General features: G+C 30.4%; 2 protein-coding genes across 5 annotated transcripts in view; both read right to left on the bottom strand.

Moving 5' to 3' along the window:
- Positions 1–903: 903 nt before the first annotated feature.
- Positions 904–3017, bottom strand: LOC129949522 (uncharacterized). Its single transcript, XM_056061041.1, has 6 exons — positions 2839–3017; positions 2078–2763; positions 1847–2010; positions 1682–1791; positions 1162–1615; positions 904–1108 (listed from the first exon to the last, which is right to left on the bottom strand). Exons 1-6 carry the CDS (start codon positions 2842–2844, stop codon positions 1020–1022), a joined length of 1509 nt encoding a protein of 502 aa, XP_055917016.1. The 5' UTR covers positions 2845–3017; the 3' UTR covers positions 904–1019.
- A 5702-nt stretch (positions 3018–8719) lies between these two features.
- Positions 8720–12220, bottom strand: part of LOC129948954 (ion transport peptide-like) — a 90887-nt gene continuing 87386 nt past the window's right edge. For all 4 annotated transcript variants that reach the window (XM_056060114.1, XM_056060113.1, XM_056060111.1 and 1 more), the window contains 2 exons: positions 9632–10945; positions 8720–8905 (listed from right to left, as the gene is read on the bottom strand). In XM_056060114.1, the coding sequence (XP_055916089.1) occupies positions 10810–10945 (136 nt within the window). In that variant the 3' untranslated portion in view covers positions 8720–8905; positions 9632–10809. The remainder of the gene's footprint in view (positions 8906–9631; positions 10946–12220) is intronic.

Below are 12220 nucleotides of genomic sequence, written 5' to 3'. Positions count from 1 at the left end.
TAAATGGCTCTTGCGTCATTGAGGGAAAGTTAGCGAAATTTAACGAAACTGAGCAACGTCTATTATGGTTTGTGACATATAAGGCTGCGTATTGGTTCGTCCCCTTAAGCTGGCTTAAGCTCGGTTAAGTATATTATAGTTGGGTCTTTACAGTAGAAAAGACAAATCATGATAGACTTGTATCTTGTCTAAGGAGTGTTTTGTAGGCAGTAATGATTTTGGTACTTTTTGTACCATGAACTTAAGTGTAGTAAGGTGCTCAAATTGAAAAAAATAACTAGTTGACTTGATCAAAATGTCCGTTAAAAGAATGAAGTTGACTGCCAATGAAGTCCCTTATGTCCCATTTTCTTCCAACAAATTTCCAGCGTTCACACTTTTAAAATAAGTTGAATTTTTATTCTTCAATTTTTCATATTGGGCAGGTTCAGGCTACATAAGAGACTAGTTAGTTTTTCAAGTGTCATGAATTTCATTTTTCTTGTTTCAATTATCAGAAGTTTAAAATTCAAAAGCAAAATTAGCCTCCTTTCAAAACCTCTCTTGTTTTCCTATAGCTTGCATTGTCTTTAACTTTAGGCATAATATGGGGAACCAAGAAACGCTTGGTTAAGAGCTTTGTGTCCTATAAAGAAATAATGAACAAGGGCTGAACTTTCCAAAGATCTACAAGTGAATAGGCCAATGGGAAATGAGTAGATAGATTTAAATGGGATTCCCATCTTCGAGATCAAATATTGAAATTATCCCTTTGAATATATTAATTTCGGGACTTCACTATTTATTTTGTTTATTCTCATCTTAATTAGGTATTTTAGCTTTTCAAGATCTCGAAAAATGTTGTACATTGGAAATTACTTAATATTAATTCGGTCGATGTTCTTAAAAAAAAAAACCAGTATATTATTGAAATATATCCAAATTTTTATTTAACGAATTAATAAAATATAAAAACCATTATAATAATATTGCTTATTGTTTAATTTGTTTTTTTATCACACTATTAAAAAGATATGTCTTTAAAGTTTGCTTTGAATCGTTGATGTTGCCGGCCACAACGACGACGGCGATGTGTCTTTTGTTACCAAATTATTCAAAATTGTTACATCTGAAAAATAATTTTTTAATGATAGTTTTTGTTATTTCAAAACTCATACTCACCATCTGTTTTTGCATACTGCTCTAAAGTATGTCGAATACCAATAATCGGAACGGCTGTATTACAATTCGGAAAAATAACATCATCCGATTTTAAATTACTCACACAAATTCCAAGAACACACCCGTTTTTATCAAACATCGGCCCACCACTTTGTCCATCTTGTACACAACCATCGGAGATTATTGTTTCTGGTGAGTACTTAATTATTCTACCTTGAAATATCGAAGGATTAAAATCATGCTGATAATTGATAAAGAACGGAAATCCAGCATTGTAGATCATTTGACCAGAATGCGGTCTGGTTGTTGCGAGTTTAACGAAATATTTATTAGGAATGTGTAAGCTTGGTCTAAGGAGGGCCACATCAAAAGGTTGATTTATGTTGGGATTTTTCCAGACTAATTCAGCTTGGAAATTTCCATAGGCACTTCGGCAGGCAATTGGTGAATTGTCCTTGTAAAAATAAAAACAAACAAAATGAGTTTTAAAAAGACCGAAAGATTTGGCGTATAAACCTACATTTTGCATAACATGTGAGCAAGTTAGGATTAAAGGCTTATTGAGGATTTTAACCAGAGTTCCAGTGCATTGTTGGTTGTTTGTCATCACAACGACCAGACTACGTTCCCCTAAACAATGAAACACCAAGATTATTCTCATTCTAGACCCAAGTCATTAACTTACATTGAAAACTTGACACCCTTCTCTCTAATTCAATGGACCTAACATTTATTCCTATTTTCTGCAAAAAGTCTCTCATAACATAAGAAAAACCTGCCGCAAGGGTAAGAGTAACATTCTTGTCTTGCCGTTGGAAAGTTGTGCAAATAATCATTCCAACAAGTCGGCTATAACAATAACATAAGTAATTAAGTTTAGTCGAATGTAGCCATGTCAATGATTAGTTTTGCTTACAGTTTGTCATTGAAAACAGCTGAACCTTCACATCCCACTGGCAGAGTGTTGGACAAAACGAACAAGCTTCCATTGGAACTAATCAAATTTGATATTTTACCAAAATTGATGGTTTTATAGAACTCTTCCATTCCAAAGGGAGTACAAATAGTGAGGACATCGTCCAACTTTTCAACTTTGTAGAGAAAAGTAAGATAGTGCTTGATTTGGGCTATGAATCGCTGGAAGGTAGTTTTTTCGTCTTTTCCCTGAAGCGATAGAACGACGAAACTTCCCAAGAAGCACTCTTTTTGTAAGTCATTGAAATGGGCACCTGTTGCGCAAATGTGGCGAATGTACTGTGACACTTCTTTGCAGCTAAATAGATAAAGTAATTTAGCACAATGTCGACTTAAGACCTGAGGTTGATTCACTAGACTTCTTTGATCAAAGGTTATTTGATAATTGAGTGAGTTGAGAAATTTCGATTCGTCAGATTCTTCCTGGGCATTGATAAGCAAGTTGTTTTGAAGATCATCGATAATTTTCGAGTGTGGACATTGTTCTCCTACCCCCAGGGGTTGAATGTAGGGTTCTAGAATACTTCCAGACGAAAGGATGATTTCATCATTTATGACTATTGCCGAGATCCGAGTATTTGGATGGTTTTTTATTTCCAAAATACCGTGACGTATTTTAAGAAGCATCTGTTGTAAATAAGTTTAAAGGTAAAATAGGGAAATTATAGATTTGTGTGTTTAAATCGAAAGACGTGTACTTACTTTCATATAATGGCAATTTGTATTTTTCAAAGCTTATCATTTTCCGCTTGGTCTATGCCAATTTGCAAGTGGAAAATTTTTAATAAAGAAGTCTTTTTCTTTTGTTTTTTGTTATGAAAACAAGAAAACAACAAATCAGCCAGCCAAAGTGCCAAATAGGCCAACAACTGCACAACAACAACAACAAAAACGAAAACAACACGACTAATGTCAAATTAATTCTGTTTTCATAGTCGAAACTAAGATGGCGCTTGCGACATGTGAGAGAATAATAGTTATATCCGGTAGAATTACTGTTTTATTTTGAAGAAAACTGAAATAAGAATTTATTTATTCTGAGCCGAAGTGAAGGCGCGTTTTTTATTGCTTAACTATTTGGTAAAAAAAACATTTATTTTGTGATCAATAATAAAACGGTGATCACGTTACATGGCAACTGAAGTCGAGGTCTCAACTTGACTTTTCATTTTCGATTCAATTTCAAATTCAATTTACATTACTAAATTGATATTTTTTTTATGGATCCAGACACTATTTAATATCACACAAAGTATGTGAACAAAACAAATTCAATTTTGAATTTCTATTTCTTATGGTTGCTTAAATAAGAAGCTGAAGATCAAAATTGATGACGAATTCTAAAGAATTGAAAAAAAGATTGACTTTTAAATAAAATTTACAAAAACTGACAATGTAATACATTTTCCGTAGATATTATTTGTTATTACTCTTTCGATATACTTCCCTGAATCAAAGCTCTTCGTTTTTAGACGGTATTTTCATACTAAGGTGACAGCCACTATGTTTTCTATTTCAGCTATTGAAACTGATTTTTCAGCAGATGTTTATGCTTCAGCTTTAAAATGGACTTAATAAAATATTTTTTAAACGCTTAACTACATATCGGGTTTTCCATTAATAGGTTTTATTTTAATAATTAAAAACAAGTAATTTTTTAAAGAAGGCCAACGGATGTTTTTTTTTCATTTTCAGAAAAAGGTATGAAATTAAAAATGGAAAACGACATCAGCATCATTACCGCCACGGAAACGGTTGCAGCACCATTAAATGAAAAAATATGATCAACTGTCGTTGTGACATAATTAGACTTGACTTTATAGTTAGGATTTTTTTTGACTTACTTTCCAATTAACTTTCCAATGAAGTTGCCTTAATTGTAAGGCAGTTTTTTGGCAACTGGCCAATCAGATACTTGAAACTTATCTTATTGTCAGGTCCCTTATGTCGTCTGAACCTGCCCAATTTCTTATTGAATATTACGAGACTTCAAAATGAGTTGCGTTAGTAAGTAATGTAGCTAAAGTCGACAATTTAGAATAAGTTGTAATTTATGTATATAAATTGAAAAAATTTGTTTATTGTTTAGGTTGCTTTAGAAAAAGTGTTTCCCAGTTTTATACTTTCTCCAATAAGTTTTAAAAGTAGTTAAGCTTAGAGCAAATTTTCCATTTTGGACTCACTAGCAGCATCGTACGTATATCGCTTTCGTTAGCCAAAGGATTTAAAAGCTGAACATATTTCACAAACAAATCTATTCTAAGTCAGAATTTCTTTATACATAATACATATGTTTAAGACAAGTCAATGCATTGCCATGCGACTTCTTCAACATTGTTCTAGAAAGAATTGAGCAAAACTCATACCGTCAACACTAAAGGCACAATCTTCGAAAGGCTCATCCAATCACTAGGATACGCAGATGATATTGACATAATTGGAAGATCAAAGCATGATCTCAGTAGAGCGTTTTTGAGCATTGCGATGAAAGCGAAGAAAGATGGGTTTAGTGGTCAATGAGGGCAAGACCAAGTATATGCTGTCATCAAAAAAGGACATTGAACGACGACGCTTTGGACAAAATGTCACCACGGACAACTATAACTTTGAGGTAGTTGAGGACTTTGTCTACCTAGGCACCGCTATAAGCTCAGACAACGACACCAGCACTGAAATCAAACGAAGAATAACTCTTTCAAATCGCTGCTTCATTGGACTTAGAACGCATTTGACTAGTAAAATGCTCTCTTTAACGACTCAGCCCTATCGAGGTAACCGTCGGAGCGGACAGCGGAACTTTCTCCGCAACGCATCCTTCTTCGGAGATTTAATTCCGGTTTGCGAAGCTGTCATCGGAAGACATTTTACAGATATGAGACGACGCAATGCGATAGATATAAATTTCAAGCAGAGATGTGCAAATTAACCTATATATCGAAAATGTGATCTATTTTCGATTATATTCTATAACATAAAGACAATAAGCGTTTAAAACCATGAAAAATTGGTGGCAGAACGTAATTTATTGCTTATAAAAAGTAATTTTTTCAATTATAATGCGCTAGCATTTTTAAGACATGTTATCAGATGCAACGATTTTTAAATCAAAACTATCAAATAAAGTCCCCTCCCTATTTCAAACATATGTTTTTGTTTCCATTTGAAGTGTCAAAGAAAAAGAATAAATTGAAAAAAAACTGTTGAAACATAAGTTTTATTTATTTATTTGACTTTATACAAGAATCAATGCACAAAATCACGAACATACTTTTTTCCATCCACCAACATCCTTTTGCCTTGGCTTAGCTGATTCGCCAGATCTTCCTAAAACACAGCCACAATTTCTGGTGACCTTTTTGTATAGCTATATCTGGATATTCGCTCAGCAGATTTACCATTCCCTCATATTGCTGAGCACTTGTTTTTTCGTTTTGACTAAAAACAAACAGTCCATTTTTGACAACACAAGATAACGAAAATAAAGTTAATTTTTGTATTACTTACATTTTAATTAACTATTTTTTTAAAAAAGAAAATACTTTCCGCAACAAGAAGTTGTCGGAGGATTTTGAAAAAATTGTGTTTGTATCTGTCAAGAATAAAACCAAACAAGTACTTCATCGGAAAGCATCGCATGCAAATTGATGAATTTGAATTTGAATTTTGTCGCAGAAAATGTCCGATCAGCTAATCGGATAACTGCCTTTAAGCAAAATGAGAGAATTCCGCAGAGAAGACACTCATCATCCTGGTCTCGTTTAAAGCGCTGCTGAGGCATGGAGCCTGTCAAAGAAAGATTAGAGTGTCTTCGAGAGAAAAATCTTCGGGTGATTTTTGGTCCCGTCTGTATTCATGGAGAATAGAAAAAAAGATATAACGACGAGCTGTACGTCTTCGAATCCAATCCCGAGAGACGGCGCAGTAGAGAAAGACCGCGACTCAGGTGGCGAACGCAGGTGGTAGAAAACCTGAACCAACTTGGCGTGCGAAACTAGACACAGCTAGCAAGAACCGAGCTGGCTGGAGACGCTGTTGGTTGAGGCCCAGTTCCGAACAGACAGTAGCACTACCTTAAGTAAGTAAGTAACTGCCTCTTGCGAAGAATTGACAAATCTTCCAAGAGTAATTATTATCATGAAAACAACTTTCTCAAATTAGCCGTCCGGATTCGGGCTTAAAACTAAGGTTTCCTTCATTCCTGACAACAGTACTCGCCAACCAATTAAATGTCCGAGTCTTTTTTTTCAATTGGTATATTATTTTCTGCTATACATTCGTTTTTGATTTTTAAAAGCTTCAAACTTAATATTACGTTTGATATTTAGATAAAATGGATTGCTTGATTTCAAAATGATGACAATGGAGAATTCACGCTGCTACAATAAGGTTGGAAACAACTTAACAGAACCTTTTGATGTCAAGGTTTAGGACAAGTTTGTGCGCTGTCATGCGATTTTTTTAACATCGGGCTTTAAATAATAGTGCAGAGCTCACACGTCAACACTAAAGGCACTATCTTTCAAAAGTCTGTTCAATTACTAGCATATGCTGATGACATTGACATAATCGGAAGAACTCAGCGTGATGTCAATGGGGCTTTTGTGAGTACTGAGCCAGAGGCGGCAAAATGGGTTTAACGGTTCATGAGGGCGAAACAAAGTACATGCTGTCGTTAAGAAAGGAAATACAACACCTACGCCTTGGTCAAAACGTCACTATCGACCGAAGGCTCCGCTATGAACAGAACACAGAGAACAGTATTAGCGTTGAGATCTAAGGAATAATAACTTTAGCTGTTTCTTGTCGCTATATTAGACGGGGATGATGAGCCCCGTCCTGCTGTACGGTGCAGAAGCATGGACTATGACAAAAGCGGATGAAAGCACCTTGGGTCGTTTCGAGAGAAAAGTCCCGGTCCCGTATGCATCGAAGGGGAGTGGAGAGAAGATAGAACGACGAGCTGTACGGGCTGTACAGCGACGTAGACTTAGCCAGAAGGGTAGAAGCCCAACGACTAAGATGGCTGAGTCACGTAGAGCCCATGGAAACCGACGCTCCGGCCCGGAAAGTTTTCGAATGCACACTCACAGGACAGCGCAGAAGAGAAAGACCGCGGATCAGGTGTCGCACACACTTGGAAAGTGACCTAACTCAACTTGGAGCGCGAAACTGGATACATCTAGCTAGGGACCGAGCTAGATGGAGAAGTCTGTTGGGTGTTCACACATTAAATAAGTAAGTAAGTAAGTTTACTATTTTCGCTTTTCTAAGGATGCTTTGGTAAATTATTAGAAGAGTGAATAAAGTTTGGTTCTCTTAATAAGTATTTCTCAACTTTACATTGTTGATAAGCTATAATCGTTCTATATCAATTTTAAATAAAAACACAAATAATTCCTCTTTAGTTCTTAGAATATTTTAATTGTTGCATCAACAATCAATTTGTCCTATACAAAAAAATATCAATAAAAAAATTATCTCATAAATTAAAAATTAAACATTAAAATATATAATTACAATTTAATTTAATCAAAAATTAAAATAAAAACAGACAAATTAAAAAAAAAAAAAAACAAAAGAACAAAAAGAAAGACATTTTATAAGAAATAAAATTAAGACAAAACAAAATTAATTAAAAATTAAACAAAATTAAAAAAAAAAAACATTTACAATCATCATTAATTTTACGACTAGATCCAAAGAAATTTAATCATATTAATGTTCGTTTATTGTTCTTCCCTTTTTTTGTTTTTTCGATTACATTGAATTAATCTGTTTTATTATTTTGTTTTTATTTCTTTTAAAATTTATTTCCATTTTATGAAAGAGTATTTTAAGAGAAAAATTACAAAAAAAATTAGTTGCTCTTATTTATTACTATTATTTATATGATCTCATAAAGTATAAATTAAAATTAAAAAAAATCATATTTACATCAGTTTTTTTTTTATTTGTTTATCTGTTATGTACTATTTTCAGTATGAGTTTTGCAGAATACAATAAATTTATGTAAAACGGAATATTGTTGCATGGAATATTAGTTTTTCTGTTTAAATAATTTATATTTTTTTAAAAAACAAACGATTATTTATTTGAGGCAATTCGAAACTCTTGAAATTTATTATAATTGAGAAAATTTAAAAATTGAAAATACATTTATAGAAAAGCAGAAGAAACTAAAAAAACAATATTTTAAAAGTGAAAATCTTAGTTGTTTAAACTTCAAACTTAAGAACATAATCTACTTAAAAGAGTTTAAAATGAATAGAACCACAATTTGATTGGGACAACATTTACAATATTTTTCTGTCTATTGTGTTTTTTTTCATTGTTTGTTAATTATTCATTTTTCTTTTTTTTTAAAGTTATGTACACATTTTTTTCTTCAAAAGTTAACATTGTTTTTTATTTTTTAAATATTTGTTTTATATTATATTTTAATATTTATGTGTATAGTTTGAATATAGATGTTAAAAGTTAATAAATAAATAGATAAATACATGAATTTTCATTTTTGCTTTTTGTTTTTTATTTTCAATGAACTTCTATGTAAGATTTATTGATGTACATTTAATTGAAGTAATTTTTATTTTAGAAAAGTCCATTAATTTTGTTGTCTAGCTTTTGGAAAAGTTGGAAAGTTTTTTTTTGATTTTCAGCTTATTTCTTTCCAAGTTGATCACGCCAGTCAACGAACTTGTCCATTTCTTCGTGCAGTTGTAATGCTTGGATACATGCTTCGAAGAATTCAGTACCAAAGCAGTTTTGCCTGTAAAAATTGAATGAAGAAGAAATACAGTTAGAATCATGGAATTTGTAAAATGTTCTTATTCCAAGCAATACACAAAAAAACTATTCTTGGTCAACAAAAATTTAGTTTCAAAAATTTCAATCTTTCCCAAAAATACTGTGATTTCAGTCGACAAAATTATCAAAGTGTTTAAAGTTTAGGAAAAGGTTTTGATTTGAAGTAAAACAATTGAAAAAAATTTCAATCTCTCCCAAAAATACTGTAATTTCAGTCAAAAAATTATAAAAGTTTTTAAAGTTTAACAAAAATTAAAAAAAAAAATCAATTATGCTGCATAAATGTTTTATTACTTGTTTTGATTCGAAGTATAAAGATTGAAAATCCACATTTGCAAATAAATGATGATCTTAAAAAAGTGGCATCACTGTTTTGGGCTTGTTTCATTTCATTCCAACGAAAATCTGAACTTCCTTTGGGTATTAAAAATTAAACTAAAAGCAAAAATAACTTCTTCAAGGCGAATAAAGTTATTAAATCAAATTATCTTGATTCCAAGCTCAAGTAATAAAACAAGCTATAGATGCATTAAAGTCCATAAAAACAAAAATATACGTGTCGTAAAAAAAAAAACAACACTTAAGTTTGTTTCACAAAAATTAAACAAAAATTGATTGATTCAAAAATCATCTTAAAAATATAATATACAGATAAATAAAAAATAAATTCAAATAAAAATCAACATACCAATAAATTGAACTTAAGTCAAAATGAAAAGTTAAATGAATGTATTTTGTTGTGATATAGTTGTAGGTAAAGTAGTGTGTTGTATATTTTATCTTCTTGAAATTCAGTAGCCTTCATAGTTTCATTTTTCATCACCATTGCACTTTTCTTATATTTTTTGTTCGTCGTTATTATATTTTATATTCGTAGATATTTTCAAATAATGTTTTATTTCTGTTTTTCTCTCCAAAAATCCATAAAAATCCTTATGTTTCAGCTGCTTAGCATGTGTGGATACGCCATCTTCTTTTCTTTTTCGTTTTTTTTTTTAAATTTAAAAATCTTTTAAAATTTTTAAATTTTCATATTAATTTAATAATAGTCGAGTAGTATATAGTAGTTTTGTTTTGTTTTTCTTTCTTTTTTTTTGTTGTAAAAATATAGAAGTAGTTATATCACTTTGTTTTCGTTTTAAACTAATATAAAAATACAATTGAATATTGAATAAAAATCATAAAAAGTAAAATCATAATAAAAAACATTTTTAATATATAATTATAATATATATAAGTAAATCTAAAAAAAAGCTAAATAGATAAGTATAAAAATAAATACAGTTTCATTTTGTATAGCAATGTATATGCCAAAAAAAAAAAGAATTATATAAATTATGTATCTAACAACAAATTAACAAGAATGTACGTTTTATTTTGTCCTTTTTGTTATAAACTTTTCACTGAAAATTTTGCCTATTCCTTCTTTTTTCTTACCTATTTTCGGTCTTCCTATTTTTTTTTTAAGTTAAGACTTATTTTTTGTGTGTTTTAATCTTACAGAAGTTTTTTTTAGACACAATGCAATTAAAAGGAAAAGAAAATTTAAGTTTTTTATGTTTAAGTTTTAAACTTTGCACTTGATTATTATTATAACAAAATAAAACAATGATTTATGCATATATAAAAAAAAGGATTACGTGTTGTTATTTTTAAGATTAATTTTTGTTTTATTTATAAAAATAAATTAGAAGAGTATAATAAGAGAGAGAGAGAGAGAGGAAGGCAGAAAAATAATAATAATTAATAATAATAGTACAAAAAATAAAATTAAATTAAAAAAAAAAAAAACAAATTCGAAACAAGGAAAATAAAAATAATAATAATAATTTTGCTTTTGTATTCTTATATCAATTAAACTACTGATTATATTGAGTATGGCGTTGGTGGTGGCGCAGCACCATTTATTGTTTTAACGTATGTTTTAAGTGCTTCAACTTCCTCCCCTAGATGCAGCGCTTCCACACATGCCTTAAAGTAATCCGTTGTAAAGCAATTTTTCCTAAATTGACGAAAATATTATAAACAAAAATTGTATTTTAAATTAAGAAAAAATTGTATGAATAATAATAGAATATCTTGATTTGATTAATAATGTGTGTTTAATTTCATTCCATCAAAATTTTCAATACCAAAATAATCATTTATCATAATTAATTTAAAAAAAAAAAAGGGCAACGACCATCAAGAATATGACGGTGTAGCTTCTGCGGCTGCTAGTGTGATGTATGATTGTTAAGTTAATTTTAGAATTTTAGTTAAATTTATTTAGTGGAAAATTGATTTATTTTTACTTCGTACATCTCACTCATCAAAAATTAGAAAATAGAGAAAACATCGTTTTATAAACATTTTTCTTTCAGTTTTCTTTGGGTCATTTTTGAATGAGCTTGAAAAATATTTCAATATTGAATCACCAAACAATAGCAATAGCTAAAATCTTACTAATTCTCTTTACGAGCAATTATAAAATAAACAAAACATCAAGTATTTTAAGAATTTCTATTATTAAAGAAATTTACTTTTCAAAAAATAAAAATAAAAATTAAAGACGTACATTTCAAATATGCCAACAAAATGATTGATGGATATTGATATTGATGGTCTAAATTTTGTGTTAAAAATTTAAATATTTTTGTACATATATATATAAATGGTGTGGCCTTAACATATTTTGAATTGTTGAATTACATTCGACACATGTAAATATATTTTAAATGAAGTCAGTGCTGGAGATATTTATGAAGGTACAATTTTGATTGAAAAAAGGACTTATTTTCATGTCAGATTCTTATTCAGGAACAGGCTGTGACGTAAGTATTGTTCTAAATAAAAAGTTACGTGCCAACTTAGTTAAATTCAATTCTTACTCATCTGTTTCACTTAACGTCCTTTTGTTTAGATGTTTTTGAAAAACTTGAACAAGTAAATTGAATCTTTGCTGATTTAAGCAAGGCCTTTGACAAATTGTGTCATGAAACATTACTTCGAAAACTAACACAGCAATGTTTTAACGACTATTTCATAAACTGGAATTCCTCATATTTGAAAGATAGACGTTAGAGTGTTTAATTTGATAATGAGTATTCAAGTTGATTTGTTTTGAATTCTGGTTTCCCCCAGGGTAGCCATCTTGGTCCTATTCTATTTGTTTTATTTAGAAATGATTTGATTTCGATCATACAAAATTCGTCTGTCCCAATAATACATGCTGATGACATTAAAATTTTCAAAACAATTAACTCTAAATCTGATTATCTGATTTTTTGCAGGAAGA

Source organism: Eupeodes corollae, chromosome 3 (genome assembly GCF_945859685.1).
Source record: "Eupeodes corollae chromosome 3, idEupCoro1.1, whole genome shotgun sequence".
In the NCBI taxonomy this organism is placed as follows: Eukaryota; Metazoa; Arthropoda; class Insecta; order Diptera; family Syrphidae; genus Eupeodes; species Eupeodes corollae.
The sequence above is the reverse complement of the archived record's forward strand: the minus strand, read 5'-3'. Positions and strand labels throughout refer to the sequence as shown.

What these genes read in the sequence shown, in the direction of transcription:
- LOC129949522 (XM_056061041.1), bottom strand. An exon ending in GCTGTTTTCAATGACAAACT is followed by an intron (nt 2,011 to 2,077) that starts GTAAGCAAAACT and finishes TTATTGTTATAG; the next exon opens with CCGACTTGTTGGAATGATTA. An exon ending in GCAGTATGCAAAAACAGATG is followed by an intron (nt 1,109 to 1,161) that starts GTGAGTATGAGT and finishes ATTATTTTTCAG; the next exon opens with ATGTAACAATTTTGAATAAT.